General features: G+C 44.2%; 1 protein-coding gene across 1 annotated transcript in view; it reads right to left on the bottom strand.

Annotated features, from left to right (window-relative positions):
* Positions 1-38: 38 nt before the first annotated feature.
* NPTN (neuroplastin) overlaps positions 39-18,549 on the bottom strand; it is a 51,041-nt gene continuing 32,530 nt past the window's right edge. Inside the window, exons 4-8 of the mRNA XM_082769028.1 lie at positions 12,558-12,691; positions 10,772-11,045; positions 2,046-2,067; positions 1,492-1,565; positions 39-1,075 (exon numbers count right to left, since the gene is read on the bottom strand). Of these exons, the coding sequence (XP_082625154.1) occupies positions 1,505-1,565; positions 2,046-2,067; positions 10,772-11,045; positions 12,558-12,691 (491 nt within the window). The 3' untranslated portion in view covers positions 39-1,075; positions 1,492-1,504. The remainder of the gene's footprint in view (positions 1,076-1,491; positions 1,566-2,045; positions 2,068-10,771; positions 11,046-12,557; positions 12,692-18,549) is intronic.

The following is an 18,549-nucleotide window of genomic DNA, read 5'->3' as shown; positions in this document are numbered from 1 at the left end:
ATGCAATTAAATATTTGAAAGTCTCACGTGTTTTTGTCAGTGTTTTATTTTTAAAAACAGGTGAATCCACTTTTTATACATCATTGCACTTCAACAAATACACAGAACACAAGTTCATGCATCTACAGTTACGCACATCATGAGAACCCTGTTAGGTCTATTTCTACAATCTTTAAATCATGAGAAATTACAGTGTCAAACTAAAGATTAGAACTAGTTGCATAGAATATCACCATGCTGTAACATTTTATCATTTAAACAAAAAAGAAAATTATAAAAGTTTGCCTGAATTGAATGTACAAGAATATGTTGAACACATCAGTGCAAAAGGATTTGAGAATTTACATGAGTTAACAAAAAAAATCACTTAAAAAGCAATCATATATATATATTTATAAACTGAAGTTTTGTTTTTGTTTCAACTGCATTTCTCCACCATCACCACCTTGTCGAACCGTTCCAGCTTTTGAAGTCTGATTATAGGACACCCAAGTCTTTCTATATAGGTTAAGCCCTTAAGATAATTTCAATTTATATTACTTCTCTAAGTACCAGAACAGCATAATTCTCTCATCTTTCAGACATACAGTAAGGAATGAACATCAGCAGCTTAAAAATGAAACACAATTACTGTATTTTGGTTTTCCCCTCCCCCAAATATAAATATATACTGTATATATTTTTAAGTTTTGCTGTACTTTACAAAAAGTATCACTAGATGGCAGCAGTGCGCTTTAGAGCTTTGCCAATTTAACAGCTACAGTAAGTAAAAAATGGTGCATGCGTGATCCGACTTACTACTTCTAATGTTTAAATATATTAAGGAAAAGAAAAGCAACATTCACAGCACATCAAGCCCAAAATAGTTTACACCTTCTACACTGAAGCAGTATTAAAATTTATCTGGCTAGGTCATCCTTACAGGAGAGGCTAAATAAGGCATGCTTTAGACAGTCATATTGTTGCTCACTTGAAAAGGAAAAAAATCAGACAGAACTGGAGTTCTAGAACCAAGAGTTCCAACCCTTAAATTTAGCAGGTCATATTGCCATCAGTCTCTCAGAAACTTAAAGCTCTAAAAAAGAAATGAGAAAAGGTGCTAGTCAATGCCTGACAGCATTTTCAACATCACGTGCCACAACAGTACTTAAAGCGCTTAACATCCAATTTGGTCTTAAATGGAGGCACAGGCTTCCCAACCGAGCTTAGCTTCCAGGCTTTAAGATGAAATGAGGGCTCTTTTTATTAGTGATAGTAGCAGTTACGTAGAGTTTGAGCGCTACGGATTGTTAAACTACCTACACGTTTTATGAAAAAATTCTTTTGATAACCCCCAGTGCTCTTCAAAGCGTGACAGAAAGCCTAGTGCCATACTCTGAGCAGCTGGTAGCTTTAACACACGGAATGAGTTCGGTTTACATATGCAAACCGTGGGTGAAAAAGGAGGGCTTTAGTCTGACCGTTTCTGAGATGTGTGCAAGTCATACTTACATGATAAGCATTTTTAATTTGTGTTTCTCTGGCGTAAGTTTTTATCTTTATGATTGTTTGTAGAATTGGTTTTCCTGGGGAAAGAAAAAAAACACATTAAATTACAAGCGTAGGAAAATTTTCTTTGTACATCCCAAGTTAAATAGGATGAAGGAAGAATTACACGCTAACTCCTTTGAAAATATTTGTTTGTCAAGCAAGAATCTGGCAGATTTCAATTTTCATTACTTCACTGCCATCAAACAACAAACCAAGCAGGTACCATTCCCAAGCATCAGTGGCCCAAGCCCCCTTTATTTGGGACCAGGGGCTTTTTTGTGCCTCTCCCGCAATAGACTTTTTACTCCCTTGGCCAAAAAAGCCAGAGATTAACTCAGAGGCTTCAAAGAGTGAGGATTCTGCCTGCTTTTACTTTGCTATACAACACAGGGCATGCTGATCTTTATTAGAGCTTTCATGTCACAGCTAGTAATGGCACACGTAACAGCACTGCCAACTCCCGTAAGCCCCCAGAGTGATCTCAGCAATATTTTTTTTTCTTACGGTGCACTTACATTGGCCCAGCTGATTCATCATCTGCAGCAAGAATTCAGGTGCAATCCAGGGAAGACAAGGGAAGGAAAGAAAAGAGAGTCAGTCTTTGTACCGCCGCCAGCCCAACTGCAAACAGCAAACCAATCTATCTACAGCATTAAAGGCCATTCCACTTGGTAGTGCAAAGATTCATGGAGTTATTTTCTGGATTCAAGTTTTAATGGCAGGTATGTTGCTTCAATGGTTTTAGTTAACACTTTGAATGCTTGTCATGAAGAACTGCAACTGTAGCGGACAGATTGTTGCAATATGGTCAGGCTCATCTTGTCCCCAAGTTCCAGTGGTTCAATCTTATAAAAATAGATGAGAAGACAAACCAACATCTCAGTTGTAAAATCCTGCTGTTTGTTTTCTTGGATTGATTTTTAAGCCATCCTTCAACTGTGGGTGGGTAATTATTGGTACATACACAACAGGGTGTACACACCATATGCTCATCTTCTACCACGGACGACACAGCCTTTTCATTTCCCATTTCTCTCAAGATCTAATTATCAGAGACCGGGTTAGGAGGAGGCTGAAGGTTCAATACTTGATTCAAGTACCCAAGCATACACCTGGGATAGCTGCAGGCTTTGTGTTTGCGTCCGATAGAGCACAGGACTCAAAGTACCAGGAAAAATTCCGGTGTCACAACACCTCCAGACACAACAGACTTCAGCTATGGAAGACTGACAGCATTGTTCTGCCTGCGTTTCCTGGCAAGAAAAAACATTCTCTTTGAAGAATTGGAAAAAATTGCCAACGAGTAATGTTTCATATGGGTTCTTTCATGGCCAATTGAATACTTTTTGAATTAAAAAAGCCCTTGTTTTTCCCCCGAGCTGCAGTACAGAAGATGGAAGTGCATTTAAGCAGCAGTACAAAAATCAATCCAGAAAGTTACATTAATGCTCCCATAGAGGTATTTTGGGGGACCAATTCACGACCTGCTGTTTTGAGCACTCCACAGTTGCTGCTCCCCCTTGTGAGGGAGGGATTTTTCACTGAAGCCTTCAATAAACTCTCAGCAGGATTCCACAAGGGGGCTTGGTGCACATGAAGCAGTTATGGAAATTACAGTCTGAACAGTGTGGGCATCCGCATGAGCACACGCTAGGAGTAATGTCTGTCAAACGGGACATTACTCCACCTGTACCTTCAAGGCAACGGAGAGGCAAAGCCACCGCTAGCACAGACAGTGACCGGAACAAAAAAATATTTCAAAAAAATAAAGAACTAACCACAAACCGAGAGCTTTACAGCCAAAAATAACATACTAGCGACACACCAGTGTCCACAGAAGTCCATTACCAGCAACAGTACACTATCGGACAAGATACAGAGAGAACTAGGACTAGTAAGGACAACCAGACATCAATGTGCTGTTGTATATACAGTGGAGATATACAGAGACACATCAGGTACTGAAACACAAAGCACAGTAGAGTAAATCTAGAGCCTCCCTCCACGATAATCTTTTGACTCACAAAAGATTGCAAAGCAGGCTAGGCTACGTACTCTGCGCACTCGGTGGGAAGAGCCTGGGACAGACAGCAAGCCCTGCGCCCCCCCAGCCCAAGCCAGTAGCGCTACCGACGCCGTTCGGCGTTACCACTCGGTTATCTCAGCTTTCTACAAGCATCAGACAGCTTTGAGAGTTTGTTTTGCTGAACTTCAGAAATAGCAAACTGCACCATTAAGATACAAGCTCTCTCTCTCGCTACCAAATAACCATTGTTCCTTCCTCCTCAGTTAAAATATTTAGATGTGTATTTCAGACAGGGAGTTTAGTGTGTTAAAAGAAAAAAAGCTTCACGTTTATAAAGGCTGCCAGCAAAAGTTTCCCTGCCAAAGATCCAACAAAAATGCCTATTAGGATACTTGTGATTGTGCATAAGGCCTAAGACCAGTGGATCACCACCACTTGCCCCTTCCCCTTCTATAACCTAAACGGTGATAAAATGCGACCGAGGAAAATTTCTCTATGCGTTACTACCCCGGTCAGACTTTTCTCTGCTGAAAAAGCATCCCCAGTACAGTACAGACAAAGACCGAAACCTGAGCGAAATCAGGGGGCAACAGAACAACAGAAAAAATAAGTACAAAATTAGATTAAATAAAGATTAAAAACAGCAAACTGAAATCCAAATTAGTCGTGAACGTGAATGAAGAAGTTTTAAGAAAAAGTGTTAACATTATGACTTGTGCATTGTATAGACTGAAGCGGAGATTAAACAAACTCCAAAGCATGCAGATCTCTCACTTACCACCGTTTTTTAAGGGTATGATGCAATTGAAGGGGGGAAAAAAAAGAAGTCATAGTAACCGACAAATATCAATATAACTCAAAACCTTTATGCCAGAAGACCTGCTCTAGTAACTGATTTCTATCGCAACAGTATTTAAAATGCATGGCCACAGAGAACCAGCCTCTGAGTATGCTGCTTCATTCCATTCCGCACCTGTGGGGCTCCTGAAACGCTGCCAGGTGAAGCTGTAATTTCATAATTGACCGACCTAAACCCCCTCATTTTCCAGGAGTTGGCTTTTTAATTCGGAGGGGCCTGCGGACTCCAGCAGATCGTTGTTTATATAATGCACGATTAAGGTAGGTATAGTGATTATCTGCTTAGTGTTGCCCTGAAATTGCAGATTTCTGAACTGGAAGTTTAGAATCCCTCCTGTCTTTAGTGCATTGCGCATCAAGTATGATCTTCTTAGGCAAAATTTCTGGACGTAAAAACTCTGGGGGGATGACAAATATGTTTGCTGTGGCTTCAACTTGCATTAAATGTCTGGGAACAGAACTCATGCTACAGCAGGCTGAGAAGGGGGCTGCGTTTTGTGGAGGGCTCCCCTTTTACAGGGCTGCTTACCCTGGCAGATGGCAGCACTCAGGCCTGCCTTGCACACCTGTAGTGAGCAGAAACATCATTACAGTGCACACCCAAGCAGAACACCCATGTGCAATTTCTGTCCAAATGCTTAAAAGGAAAAGCCAGCATCTGTGGCTGCTCCGGTCTGGTGTTACAGAGCGACCACTGCAGCTTGCAAAGCAGTCTGCTGCAACTGCTGCGGACTGATGGGGACTTCTGACATTTACACTAGCTTCAGGTTGTGCTTTCTGGGAAGAGAAAATTCAGCGGTGGTTTGCAAACTTCTGAGAAGGACCTTAGTAAGAATTCAGATGTTTGCCCAAGTTTAAAAAAAAACAAAAAAAACAAAAAAAACACACAAATTCTTCAGTGAACTCATGGAAGGTGCAGGAGGCTCCCCAGCGAGCACCCTGTGCTTTCTGCCACACGGCTGTTTGCAGGGACATGGGCGTTACGACCCGCACTGACAATTTAGGTTGCACAAAGATTTGGAGGCAGCATTTACCAGCACAGCACACAGGGTTTGCAGTAACGCTCTTCTGTTTCGCTTCATTAATAACAGAGGGGGGGAGCGGTGAGTGGAGACGCTCACCTTGCTCCGCAAAACCCACCGGTAAGGTCAAAGCAGTTGCTCTGAAATGGAATGAAGGCATAAGGCAATGACGACTCTCTGGCCAAGATTACTTACATCAGCCTCAAGGAGTTCTGACCCTCTAATAGCATCTAACAAATTAGTACAAAGGCCCACAGAAGCCAGGCTATTCCATTACCGCTCTGACACAACGATGCTTGCGTTTAGGTATAGTTTATAGCTACACAATCTCACAGCGTGCCTGTCTGACAGTTTTCTCCCCATTGTGAATTTTAAGCGTGGGAGAGAAAGGTGTGGGTAATAGGAAAAAACAAAAATTAACTTGTTACAAGGTAAACCGTTTAAGTGAAAACATTTTGTTCTTTAAATTACTTACAGTAACAGCAGGAACAGGGAAGTCAAGAAAAAAAATGAGTATTAGAAAGAATGTAGGGATATGGATGGAGCTGCTGCACAGCAGGAGCAGAAATACATTTATGGAGAGGCTTTGTATTAAGCTGACAAATGAGAGGGGAAGAATGAAAAAGCACGTATCATAACCCAGTCACCTCATGGCTTTGAGCTAAGGAGTATGCACAGGATGGATTTTGAAGTAAAAACTGTTTACATTCCTAAGAGGGAATGTAGCCAAGGAGTTTTTACTTTCTACTTACCCCGGAACACACCCTTTAAAACAGCATCTGTGCTAATTTGATCCAACAACAGGAGAAAGCACTTTCTTTAGGAATCTTTGATAGACTATATAAAGGTCACAATGACTGATCACTACGTCTATCAAAAATGAACAGCTTAAGCTATACCACAGAGGAAGAAAAAGCTATTTGCTCCCTTTTACTGTCAAGGGAAGTCCAAGCAACTTGCGTTCTGAGCAAAATGCATCAGCAGTCCCCCGCTGGAACAGTTTCTGACCGTGCATGCAGTGAAGTGCCAGCATCCCTGGCCTCGACATGCCATGTTCATGCAGCTTTCATCACCAAAAGCCATGGGAAGCTGCACGTTATTCACCCACTCTGGTTTCACGACACCTAGCTGCTGTCTGGAAACGGAATGCAACCGGCTCGCTTTACCACGTGTAAAGTGAGCCACAACTCTCAGTTTGTGGTGCAGAAATTCAAGCGCGGCCTGCCCTCCCTTCCTCCTTTCCGCACATAATTTGAGAGTGAGGGGGCTCGCAGGCTGATGGTGATACTCGCTGCAGCCCCCTCTCCTCCCAGCAGGACCAGAAAGCCCCTAATCCGCAGGCACGAGGAGCAAGATCCCGCCCCAGGCGCGCACTAATGCCATCCCCGCACCATTGCTGGTGGGAATGCAGATTGCATGGGGGCAGACGTTCCTTCTCCTGCTATGCAGCAGCAGGACAAAATAAAAAATAAACACCTGAATTATGTGAAGGAGGAAATAGCAGCGAAGGAGCTACCGAGCAGCCCTGTTCTGTGGCAGAAGAAGCAACTAAACCAAACACAAAAAGCAAGGTCCATGCAAAAAACTGCAGTCAGGAAATGCCAAAGTTAAAGGATCGCCCTCACTCCTCTGGCTGGCAGTGCTTCTAGCGGGCGGTAACACTTTGTGCAGCCAGCAAATGCACTGGGAAAGTCTCTTTTGCAACACAGAGCCCTTCCCACCCAGCTCTGACACCTAAGTGGCCTTGCTCTGCAGTGTTACTGAACAGTAAACTGAGAACTGCTCCGAATTCAAGCAGGTATCTTTGCTACCCATCTGAGAGAAGCGGTAGCTGGCACGCTACGACAGGTAATTTTTAGCCTGTGGGACACGGAGATGAGAGAGGGAAAGGGAATTAATTCAATTGATTTTATTTTGGCTGGCCAGGTAGAGTTCCCAAGAGCTCTGGAAAGCATCCCAGACGTCTTCCAGGACAGAGATAATGTTTCTCTCCAGTCACATCCCCCACTAGCAAGTGGGGGCTCCTGTTCAGCATCAGCCATTGAAAGTCTTTGGGGGCACTTCTTTGTACCAAAAAGGTACCTACCTCGAGCCAACCCATCAGAGGATTCTCAGGGAGAAAAAAGGCCAGCTGGATACAGGAGACATCCCCCTTCCCTCCCTTCAGGTGGGGAACTCCAACGCCCTACGGGTCAGAGCTCGCACCCCAACATTTAGGCTGTTTATGGCAGCAGACACCTTATCAGCAGGAGCGGACAGCCTGCAGGAGGACGTGCCAAGCCGAATGATAACGATCCATTAGGCAGCAGTCCAAAGGAACATGCAAAATGGCCATCCATCCTCAAACACAGCTGTCTGTTCTTTTTTTTTTTTTTTTTGGCTGCTTCTGCCTGCTACTGTAGATCAAAGGAGATCTGATGGGTCCAGAGTTATGCTGCTGCGATGGGGAGCGGGGTGATGGTGGGGAGCTATTAAAAAAATCTCAGAGTAGGGACAAATTTGGAGTAGTCCAAGGACAAAATGCACATCCCAGCGAGACGGGGCAGCAGGGAGGTTACTCTGCTACCAGTTTTTGCCCCTGTAAGCGAGGAGGAGGCACTAACAGCACAGCCTCGCACAAGGGCTGGCGTAACCACAACCCTTGTCCTGAAGGTTTAAGGCATCAAAACCAACAGTAAGAAAATTTGGGAGACTGGCTGACTGTAAAGAAACCACAGCAGATGCCAAATAATATTTATATTAAGTAATATGATGCTTAGACTCGCAGCTAATTAATGTTCTGATAGGCAACTGCTTAAGTTGCTGGCTCAACTGTGGGCTCGCTGGTGTTACCTGCTGCAGCTCACTGCAGCACAGAGGCAGATGCACGAGTTTGGAAACACTGAGTTTCAATCCCAGATAAACACACCACTGTGATCAAACGTTAACTTTGGCATTTCATAACAACATATTTAAAATAACAATGGAATTAAGAATAATATATAATAATAAGTAATTAAGAAAACGCTCAAGTGTGGAAATCAGCAGCCTATCAAGGATTTCTCACGTATGCATTTATAAAACGCCCCGGCTTTAAGGGTGTTTCCCACCACAGTACCACGGAAAGCTCCAAATGCAGTTAAAGAAAGCACAAGAGTCTCCAAGGAAATACAGGACTCAAGTCAGCCTTTAGATGCCGATTGCATCTCTTCATCTAGCAAACCTAATACGTAATTATTGACTGCAATATTCAGTATTGGATTTTGTCCTCCAAGAAAGTGGGCAGAGAAAACACGGTTCAGAGTTTCATCACTCTCCAGGACTCGAGCTTAGCTGCCTTTAAAAGAATAGCGAACTGAGCAAGCAAAGTCAGTAACCTCAGTTACTTGGCTCATCATCTTGGACACCTACACCAGAGATGATGAGCCTGGAATTCCTCAGGCATCTGAAGAGCAGCCAGACCAGCCAGGAAAACTTCAGCCTTTGAAACAAGCCCGTAACGAACACCGATGCACGCTTCACCTCTGGTGTGTGCTCAATTGTGCTAACACGCTTGTCGCGTTGCAATCTGGTCAAGTCCAAGCCAATTTCTACTGGATTAAATCCAGTTTATGCTGCTTGCGATAACTATTTCCATATCTGATTACAATTGCTGATGCCTCGTTTCAGTCCTTGTGAAACTTCACCAAGAGAAAGCTTGGGAAATGCAGGGAACTACCAACAGCCACCAAAAGAAAAGAAAAGAGGTGAGATTCCCCCTGGCCAAAATGGTACAGCAATATGTGAGAAGCACGAGAAAACATTCAATTATTCTTTCAAATACATCTGAAGTTTTCTGGGCTGGTTGAGAGCCACTTACAGAAAAAACTGCCGGCAGTACAAACCCCTTCAGCAACCGTGAAGCTGTTAGTTGGCGGAGGTACATGCACAACACAGTATCAAGTTTGGTGGATACACACCTAGGAACGGTCCCAACGCATGCTCTGTAAGCAGTTAGTAATCGCTACCGAGGTGGTTAAGATCAAAAGCTAGTTTCCTCTAGGTATACACTATTTAAGAAAGTTTCGATCTGCTGTGGAAGTGATCCAAGCCTCTGCCAAGCTACTGAAATTGATTACCTATTTTGTAAGATTTCTTCTTCCACTCGCTAAAACCCAGCTTGGGAGCAGTGAAGTTATTTTCGCCCCAGCTCGACAAGCAGATTGCTGTTTCAGCACCTACGTTTCCATCCCGAAGGCAAACATCTTGCTGCGCTGTTACCGAGCCCTTGTGCAACTCAACGGCGAGTCAGTGCTGCACAAGCTACAACACAGCTGCTTTTGGGAGGTACCTACTGTGCTCGCAGGCTCGTCCAACCCAGGAAAGCCCCCGTGATTCAGTGCTTCCCCACACTGACTCAGCGTTTTGCCCTCCATGTACTCCCCAGCACCTGCTCCATTATCTGGACACGTCATGCTCCTACAGCAGGCAAGATGGCATTACCAGCTGTTTCTCACAGGGATTCCTTGAGTAAGTTTTCTTGACAAACACAGTAATAAGCAACTAGGTGTCACACGAGTGTCAGGTCTGTTTGTCAATGTTTTTCTTTCAAATACTCATTTTAGCTTCAAAATGCCCCTTCCCCCATTTTTAAAAGAGGGAGATATGCAGAAGTTCAAAGATAAAACAATTAAGCTGTTTGGTACACAACAAAGCTGTAATTAATCAGTGCTACCATCAAAGCTAATAGCCTAATCTTTAGAAAATACAACTCAGTGGACAGGAGTTTGCAGAGCATTCCTTAAATACATTACTAATTCAGTTACACACCAAAATAAGAGCCCTACCTCCCACCTCCCCTCCCACCCTCCCTGAAAACATGATATTTTTGAAGCATATCTGTGGTCCCAATCCCTCTAAGTGCAGTGTTTTCTTCCAAAACCTGCCCAGTGTCCAATCCAGGCACCATCAGGGATTAAAGGGTTTCCAGCTCTCTCCCTGTGCTGCGCTATGTTCCGTGGGCTGGCATAGAAGATTTCAGGGATACTACAGTAGGAAAGAGATGGGGGCACAAGGCCCACCTCGTGCAACAAAACACATTCCAAATATTGCAAAAAATTGCCCTCCCATCCCACAGTCCAAGATCCAGGGGAAATGCAGTGTTAGGACTTTGCACAGCACTCAGACCCTCTCGGCTTACTGGGGTTTTTAGGATTTGGAGAGTGAACAGATGAGAAGGCAAAGAGCTCAGAGCTGAACGAGCTGCGCTGATGATCCTTCCTGCCACAAAGACCCCTTCTGTTTTCCTTCCATAAGTTTGCTTTGCTTTGCCTTTTTATGTTTTCCTCCTCTTACAAGCGGCTTTGAGCACACTTACCGTCTGGGACTTCATCCGGCCGCTTCCTTTTCTCATAAACAACTATGATGACAACGAGGATAACAATTTCTGCCAAGATCCCCAAAAAGGGCCAGAGGGGAGCCAAGTGGCTGCGGACACGGAGGATGGTTGTGACGGACATGGAGCCGATCTGGTTGGTTGCGTTGCACTGGTACTCGCCAGGATCCTCGTTGATCTGTAGGTTCGTGATGCTGAGCTCAGTGTAGTTGTCTTTATTTGAAATAAAGAATCTGCCGGAAGAGTTGTTGATGTCCTGATGAAAGAAGAAAGGTGGAAGAGGAGAAGAGAGAGAGCTTAATAAGTCCTGGCACCGAGGCTTTTCCTTTTTATTTCCATGTCATGGCAAGTAGAAAAGATTTGATGGATTCTCAAAAAGCTGTTGGTTCTTTAACACAACAGAGCCCACTGCCAGTGTTCACTTTATATCCCTCCCTGAAGTGAATTGTTTCAAAACAAAAAAAAGAAAACAAACCATGTCAGCTTGACTGACAAGCTGCATTCTCCTGCTGTAACAGTAGCAGCCATGAAATGCCAGCGGTTGGGATGTACGTGTATGCTGCAGTGTTCTCAGCCTCGTGCCTTACAAGAAACCATTACAACCCATTCCCCTCTACACAACAAGATGAAACAAACTGATCTAACCAGACAAGAGAACTAGAGAGTGCTTTCCCAAGAAGGGGACAAAATCATTCCTATGTAGAGAAAAAAAAAAAAAAAAAAAAGCAGCACAGGTTAAGATTATTCTACGCTGCATTAGGTAGCATTGTCTAATTATTTAAGATACAGTAGACTTGTTAACATCTTGTGTTTGTAACATTTTTAAAACAAACATGCACTGTTCTTAGACTACCAAGTCTGAATATTTACAGAACCTGGAATTTAAGGCCCCACATTCTTTCCACATTTTGGAAAAAGATTTCTGGAATTACTTATTTTAAGAATCATAGGGGGCAAAACTGACAGAACAAAATACAATGGTTTGACCTTCCTGAGAGCTAATCTTGGATGAATTTATCAACTTCACCAGAAAGAAAGCCTGTGGGGAAGTTGACAGAGCAACACACAGGACTCTGATGACTCACAGCACTGGCTAAGCTGCCCATACATCACTGTCCCATGAAAAATTAAGCTCACCCTTAACAGTGAGCAAACAACCCACGCTATTACTTGCTGAATATTTGTTCTTCGTCTATCAATCAAGTTACTGCTTCTCTGGCAGATGTAAAAATAGGCAGGCTGAAGGATTTAGCAACTTTCAGCTTCTCTTCTGCTCTTCCAATTGCTGATCAAATTTTTAGCTCAACAGTTGGGTTGCCACATGGAAAAAATATGGGCACTTAAATGCTAATAGATATCACTGCCAAGTCCTCCTATTGAGTCTTGTGAGCTCAACCAGTAAAACTGAAAAACAATTTAAGAAATTTACAACTGAATGCATTTTTAAAGTACATTTCATAACGCGTGTTCTGCAGTTTGTAGCAGAGACCCTCAACATTCCATCTTTCGGGACAACTCCTAACTTTGTCCAGCAGCAAAGTAAAAAGCAACTGTTTGCTCAGCAACGCTACAGGCGTGCAACAGTTTTGTACTTGCTGCTGCTAAAAAAAATCTCAGCTTTGCTCAGCCGCATCTCAGACTTATGGAACCACATTTTGAGACGTTACAAGGCACCCTAAAGAGCACACCCCTAGAACTAAGGTGGTCATTTCCTGCCTTAGTGGGAGTTTTGGGATATTTATACATTCCCGTTACCCCAGTTCCTTACCTCGAATACTCCATTGACCTTCTTGCGCCACACCCATTCAGGATGTGGGTAGCCCACAGACTTGCAGTACATGAGTGCCTCCTGCCCCTCGTTTTTATTTTCACTTCGCTTGTGGCCAGTGATGTCAGGGATAGCTACAAAGGAAAACAGGAACTGCATTTACAAGCTGCTCGGTGGAGAGGCAGTTATTTTAAGCTTTAAGAATCTGCACAGCAAATAAGCGACAAGTTCCCTGGAAGCTATCACCTTTCCCACATTGAGCCCAACTTAAAAAAGGAAAACTGATTCCCACCTCTCTCCAACCAACATCTCAGCTGAACATCTGCAAGCGTATCACTCAGGCTTGGATCACCAGGCACACAGCGGGACAAGGGAGAAATCTCACCATTGGGCTTCAGTTATCTACCAAAAACCTACAGGACTGAGATGGCCCAGGTGCTCCCCAGGGCAGGAACAGGAGGAACATTTTCTGCACTGCTCAGGAGGTCCCTGTGGCTCTGTGGGTACCTTCAGCTTTGAAGCAGAGCTGCCAGGGACCTGGGTTACAACCTGCCCATTGTGTCAGGGCTCCGTGCTGATCCTGTTCTTAATGCAAAGCTCCAAAAGCTGCATCAAGCCATTATTCCTTGTAGCGAGATTGTAGATTTGGTCTGTAAATGTACCGTGACCTGGAACACTTCACGCTTGTTAACACCTTACAGCGACACTACAGCTGGTATATGTAATGCAGCAAAAGTTAAAATCCCTCCAACAGAACACTGCTTCATCCAGCATGTATGCAAACATATTTTTAAGGGGAGCTGTAGGTGAATTGGGCAGTCCTGAGCAAAACACAGAATAAATATCAGCACCCTAAATATCAGCAGAGGGTTTTAATTCTGAATTAATTTGTCTATAAATAATGGCACTGCTGTCCCCCTTGCATGTCACAGCAGCCTGTTGCAGCCTAATGCCTCACGAGAGATTACGCTGGATCAATGGACTGCCTGAGCTGAACCTTCACTTAAGCAGATGGCTTCGGTGCTGCAGTGACCACCTTTAAAGCCCATTCGCTTTCTAGCCTGCTAATTATGTCACACGTGGCCTGCTGTGTGATCGCTGGGTGCTGATCTGTTAATCCAGTCAAAGTCCAATCTGAGAGCTCCAGGAAAAGCCCCCCAGGTGCTGCAATTCATCACAAGGGTCTACACAAGGGAAGTTCCCTTTGCTGCTAGCAAAACCTACAGGCAGGAGCAGGGAGGTTTCCTGGTGGCTCATCTGCCACTGCATGTCAGAAGACTGAGCAGAAATTAAATCTTACTAAAGTCACAGCAAACTAACAAGTAAAATATCTCATGTGACTGACTGAGCAGCAGCACCTGAACCTGCTCTTCCCCCAAATTAAATCACAACTCCGGGAAAATGTTTGACAAGTTTATGTGCTAAAGGCATTGCCGTATCTCAAACACAAGGGCATTTGAAATGGAGTTTTCCCATGTTTTAGTGCTGGAGGATTCTTTTAGGACAGGTGATTGATAACACTGTTAGAGGCTGCATTAAACGAAGTTTCTGAACCATGAGAAGTCTTGGATGTACAAACAAGGTACAGCATTCCTCAGCATCCACGTGTTCACCTGAAAAGACACCATCAGGAGAGGCTGATGACCCCAGGCTTTTGTCAAAATGCCTCTGCAAATACAAATTCCAAAAATCTCACACCTGTTGCAAGTTGCTTACAGAAATCCAGACTAAGCACAGGACCTCTGGTGAAGCCCCTAAAGGAGGTTATGCTATTTTAAAGTACTTTAAATACAGTGAGGAGCATGTCATCCTGTCCCCTTCCTGATTTTAAAGCATTTTCTCATCAAGGAAATCTTTCTCTTCAGGAAAGAAAATCCCCTTCTCCTTTGCAGGATGATACAACACTGAAGGAAATAATTCAGTATCCTCACAGGCAAATAACGTCTTTGCTAACAATCCTCAATATACGTGACCAAAGCAGCAAGAATGGATGAAGCTAGAGGAACGCTGTCTAGTTGCCAAATGATGCCAAACAGTTTTCAAGTCAAAGGTCTCCAAGCAGAAAATAAATCAGCTTCAGGCAGGGCGAGGTGTGCTGCATTACACCTTCAGGATACGAGTGTCAGTAGGCACCTTCCAAAACGCCATCCACAGCCTCAAAGAGGAGTGTTATTCTTACTCCAAAAGGTGGTGGTTCTTCATTAAGAAGCAAATTTCACTTTGTGATCCACCGAGAGGTGTCATCTCCTCCTTGCTAGGCACAAGAGGCTCTGTCGGGCAGGGGCTCGGTGAGCCCAGTGGGGTTTCTGCTTCCTCGAGGACGATACGCAGAGCTCACCTCCAAGCCCCTGACAGCAAAAGGCCTGCAAGCATGGAGCATATGGGACAGACTTGGAGGCAAAGCAATGGTCCCGAAACTGGCACGTAAGGGCTGTCAAAAGCAATTGTGAAGCACTCCCCATTAAGGAAAGAAGAAATAGGATTCATCAGCTTACAGTGAAGCCCCACACAGCCTCCATCTGTCAGCACTGGGTTTTCACCAGCAGGAAGAGGCTGAAAGCAGAGCCTTGCAGGGACAGGGCGCAGCAAGTCTGTGCCGTGCAGCTGGCCCACTTTTTCTAGGAGAAAGAAAGGGGAAGCTTTCTAGGACATGGTGACTTCTGCTGCAGGGTGACCTAGCGTTCTCCTACAGCCAGGAGATAATTATATTGAAGAAGAGGACATCTTTGCCAGGTTATCCCAATGAGAGCATTAAGTGACACGAGCACGCTCTGCCTGTTCCTTGCTGGGCACAGTTATGCAGCAGCCATTTCCAGCTCTCCGAGGGCTGGGACTATTTTTGTACACAGTCTGAGGGGAGCATTACAGGGAATATTAATATTTCAGGGCATCTGATGCTAGCCAGTTTCAAGCTATGGCTGAGACATTTCCAGTCCTTTTTCTATCAGAATGTTTGGCTAATTGCCTTCTGCTGTACAAGCTACATTTGAAATATCACCGCAGCTGACCTCAATCACAGATTTAGCAACAGAGCAACATTTTCCTGCAAAGCTTTTCTAGTAGAGGTTTTTCTTACACCATTCTGCTCCAGTGCCAGTAACATACAAAGCACAGAATGAAGCAGGTTTTGTTCCTTGGGATTTGGATTTCACCTCGGCTTTTACACAGCACTGCTCAGCAGAACCCACATTGCTGCTCAGACACAGCTCGCTGCGGAGATGTGGGCCCAACGCATTGTGTCAGGTCCCACAGTAGTGGAAGCAACCTAATGCTCCTGATAAAAGCAAGCAAGGATTTTTGTTCTTACTTCATGGAAGCAGGAAAAAACATACTGTAAATCTAAAGACCTGTTCGAAACAGCAGACGAAAGAGCAAAAAGAGGCAGGGCTAGTTTAAGTTAATTGATAGTTAAAAGTATGAAACAAAATAAGTACAGGTTTAGTCATTCTTAACACGAGTAATCTTATAAGCATCACTCTTTCAGTAGATTTAATATGCATCACAATAGAAAGGGGTTTTGTGCCAAAGCACATATTGTGCCTCCAAACCGCGTGTACACCACAGGCACAAACTGCAGCTTTTGGGACGGGGATGCTTCAGCACAGCCTTGGCACAAGTGCTCTTTGGTTCCTCTGTTACAGGGCATGCAGTGCAATCCTCTTAATATAAAGGAGGGATTCAGTCCCTCATTTCCAAGTATTTAAGATATTTTACTAGCATTACTAAAATGGAGGGGAGGGCTAATACGCCTGTCAGTTCCAAAACAATGCCCCAGTTAACAGAACCCGTCGAGTTTTCCTATTAAAAGACAAAATTAAAGTAAGGTGCTGAGGTGCAGAGGCACCTAAAAATATTCTTGCATGTAAAAACTATTCCGTCTTATGGGTGACCTAGTAGAAGGTCTCTGAAGTTTTATTTTTCTGCATTACAATTCTCATCCACATCTACCTTGATAGCCTGGGTGGAAAGCAAGGACACCAACGGCACTGCAGAGATGGAGAACGTGACGTGCATTGCCCTTTCAGTGTTCAGGACCACTATAAAATGCAGCTGTGCTGAGAGAATGCTGGATTCCTGAATTCACTGCTGGTACAGCATTGTGAAACTGCTGCAGAGGTTTCCTAAGAGCTTGGAGCCAAGGAACCAAGCTCCTCAAGGCTGCTGATACAGCCACCTGTTTTCCAGCACACTGCTTGGGCTGGAGCCAGAGTGAAAGCAGAAGAGCCACGTTCTGGGTGCGGGTATTGCCTATGAAACCAGAGCCTGTGGCTCGGCTGCAGTTAGGGGGTACAAGAAGTGGTTGCAGAGCGGGTAAGTTGTACGCTCTCACAGAGGTGGTGGTCTGAGCACTTGCTATTGGGAAGTTGACTAATTGCAGGTGACTGAAGAGGAAGGTGCAGAAGAAACAAGGAATGAAGAGAGAAACCAGAAGATTCCCCTCGGCGTCATGATGCTAGAAAGGATGAGGAAATGAAAAGCTCTACCTGGTGCACGGGAAGGTGCACGGCAAGAAAGGAGCCTGGGATGGGAAGGTGAGGTAGGGAGAACAGACGCCGTCCATCGGTCACACTGTGTCCATCATGACCTTTCCTGGGGCTTGCACAATTTCTGGGCACACAGAGGGAACTGGAAGCACGCTCCTCTCCAGCTGGTTCTTGCTGCTGCTGTTCTGCACCAGATGATGGTTTGTACAATACAAAAAGACAAACTTGTTTCAACCTCCTTCTCCCAAGATCTTGCTACCAGCAGAAAGATTGAAGAGAGAGTTCTTCAGACAGCTGCATCTCTTTCCTTTTGATCTTCAAGCTTGCAGAGCTCTCAGCCAGCAGGTTCAGGAAGCCAGGGGGGAGAAGACCCCTGCTTCATGGAGGAATCCTTCCAAAATCAACACAGGCCTAAGGCTGTTGTTTCAGGTTTTCAGCAGCTCTCACACAATGCCCCAAAACAGCTCTGAGATAATTTGAGCAAGAAAGTTTCCATCAGATGCTTCACCCAAAAGCTGCCTGTACGAGGGAAGCCAGACTTGGTCCATTCCTGGGAACTCCCAATGGCTGACATTAAAACCCAGTATTTTAATTCAATTGCTTTTATGCAAGTGCTGCCCCAGTAATTTCTTTTCCAAGAACAGCTGCTTTAAATATGCAAGCACATCTAGCAGTTCTAACAGCAGCGCTCATGTTTCTGCATTTTTATCTTCCTACACAGGCCTTGTAGAGATTGGGGAAGAAAATAGGCAGCATTACATAAAAGGCAAATGGCACTGGTGTATCCTGGATTACATCTGCTGCAAGGCATTTGGTAGAGTTGTTCTCGAGTTGTCAGAAAGTCACTATTTTAGTCCACAAGCACTTTTATATTCAGGGCCATCTTTTCTCCATGCATCAGCAGTTAAAAAAACTGCAATGCAATTACAATCAGCAATTAAATGAATACGTTTGCGTACCACTGCTCGTCCACAAATACTCTGATGGGCCACATATGCAGGTAAGCGTTAAATTGCAGCTTCTGCATGGCCAAACAAGATTCATGCATCGCTGATGCATTACACATGCCTCAATTAACGAGGTAACATCTCCACGCATCATGCTGTACCAAAATCAGTCTGATTTGAGCACTAAAACTGCTTTAGCAGCATGCGTAGAATATTTACACCAACCTGCAAGAATCACAGGGAATGCCTTCCTTTGCAAAACGGTAAAAAAAAAAAAAGCCTGCATATTCTATGCAACTGGCGTGGATAGTATTCAGAGACATTTACATCCAAGAAAATATATGTGATGCCGTATAAGTTTAGCGGTATGGCTCTTCCAGGAGCAGTAACTTAAACACACTGATCAGAATGAATTTATGTATAGCGCTAGGACTGCAGGGAGACTGTACACAAAGTTCACTTGTGCTTTAAGTGCAGCCCCAATTTATTGCTACACAAATCTCTCTGCAACAGGGGTTGGACAGGAAAGCATGTTTTCAGTTTAAAACTATCCGCGTATTC

The sequence above is a fragment of the Aythya marila genome (genome assembly GCF_965140915.1).
Source record: "Aythya marila genome assembly, chromosome: 11".
NCBI lineage: Eukaryota > Metazoa > Chordata > Aves > Anseriformes > Anatidae > Aythya > Aythya marila.
Note: the sequence above shows the minus strand (reverse complement) of the source record. Positions and strands in the feature narration are given on the sequence as shown.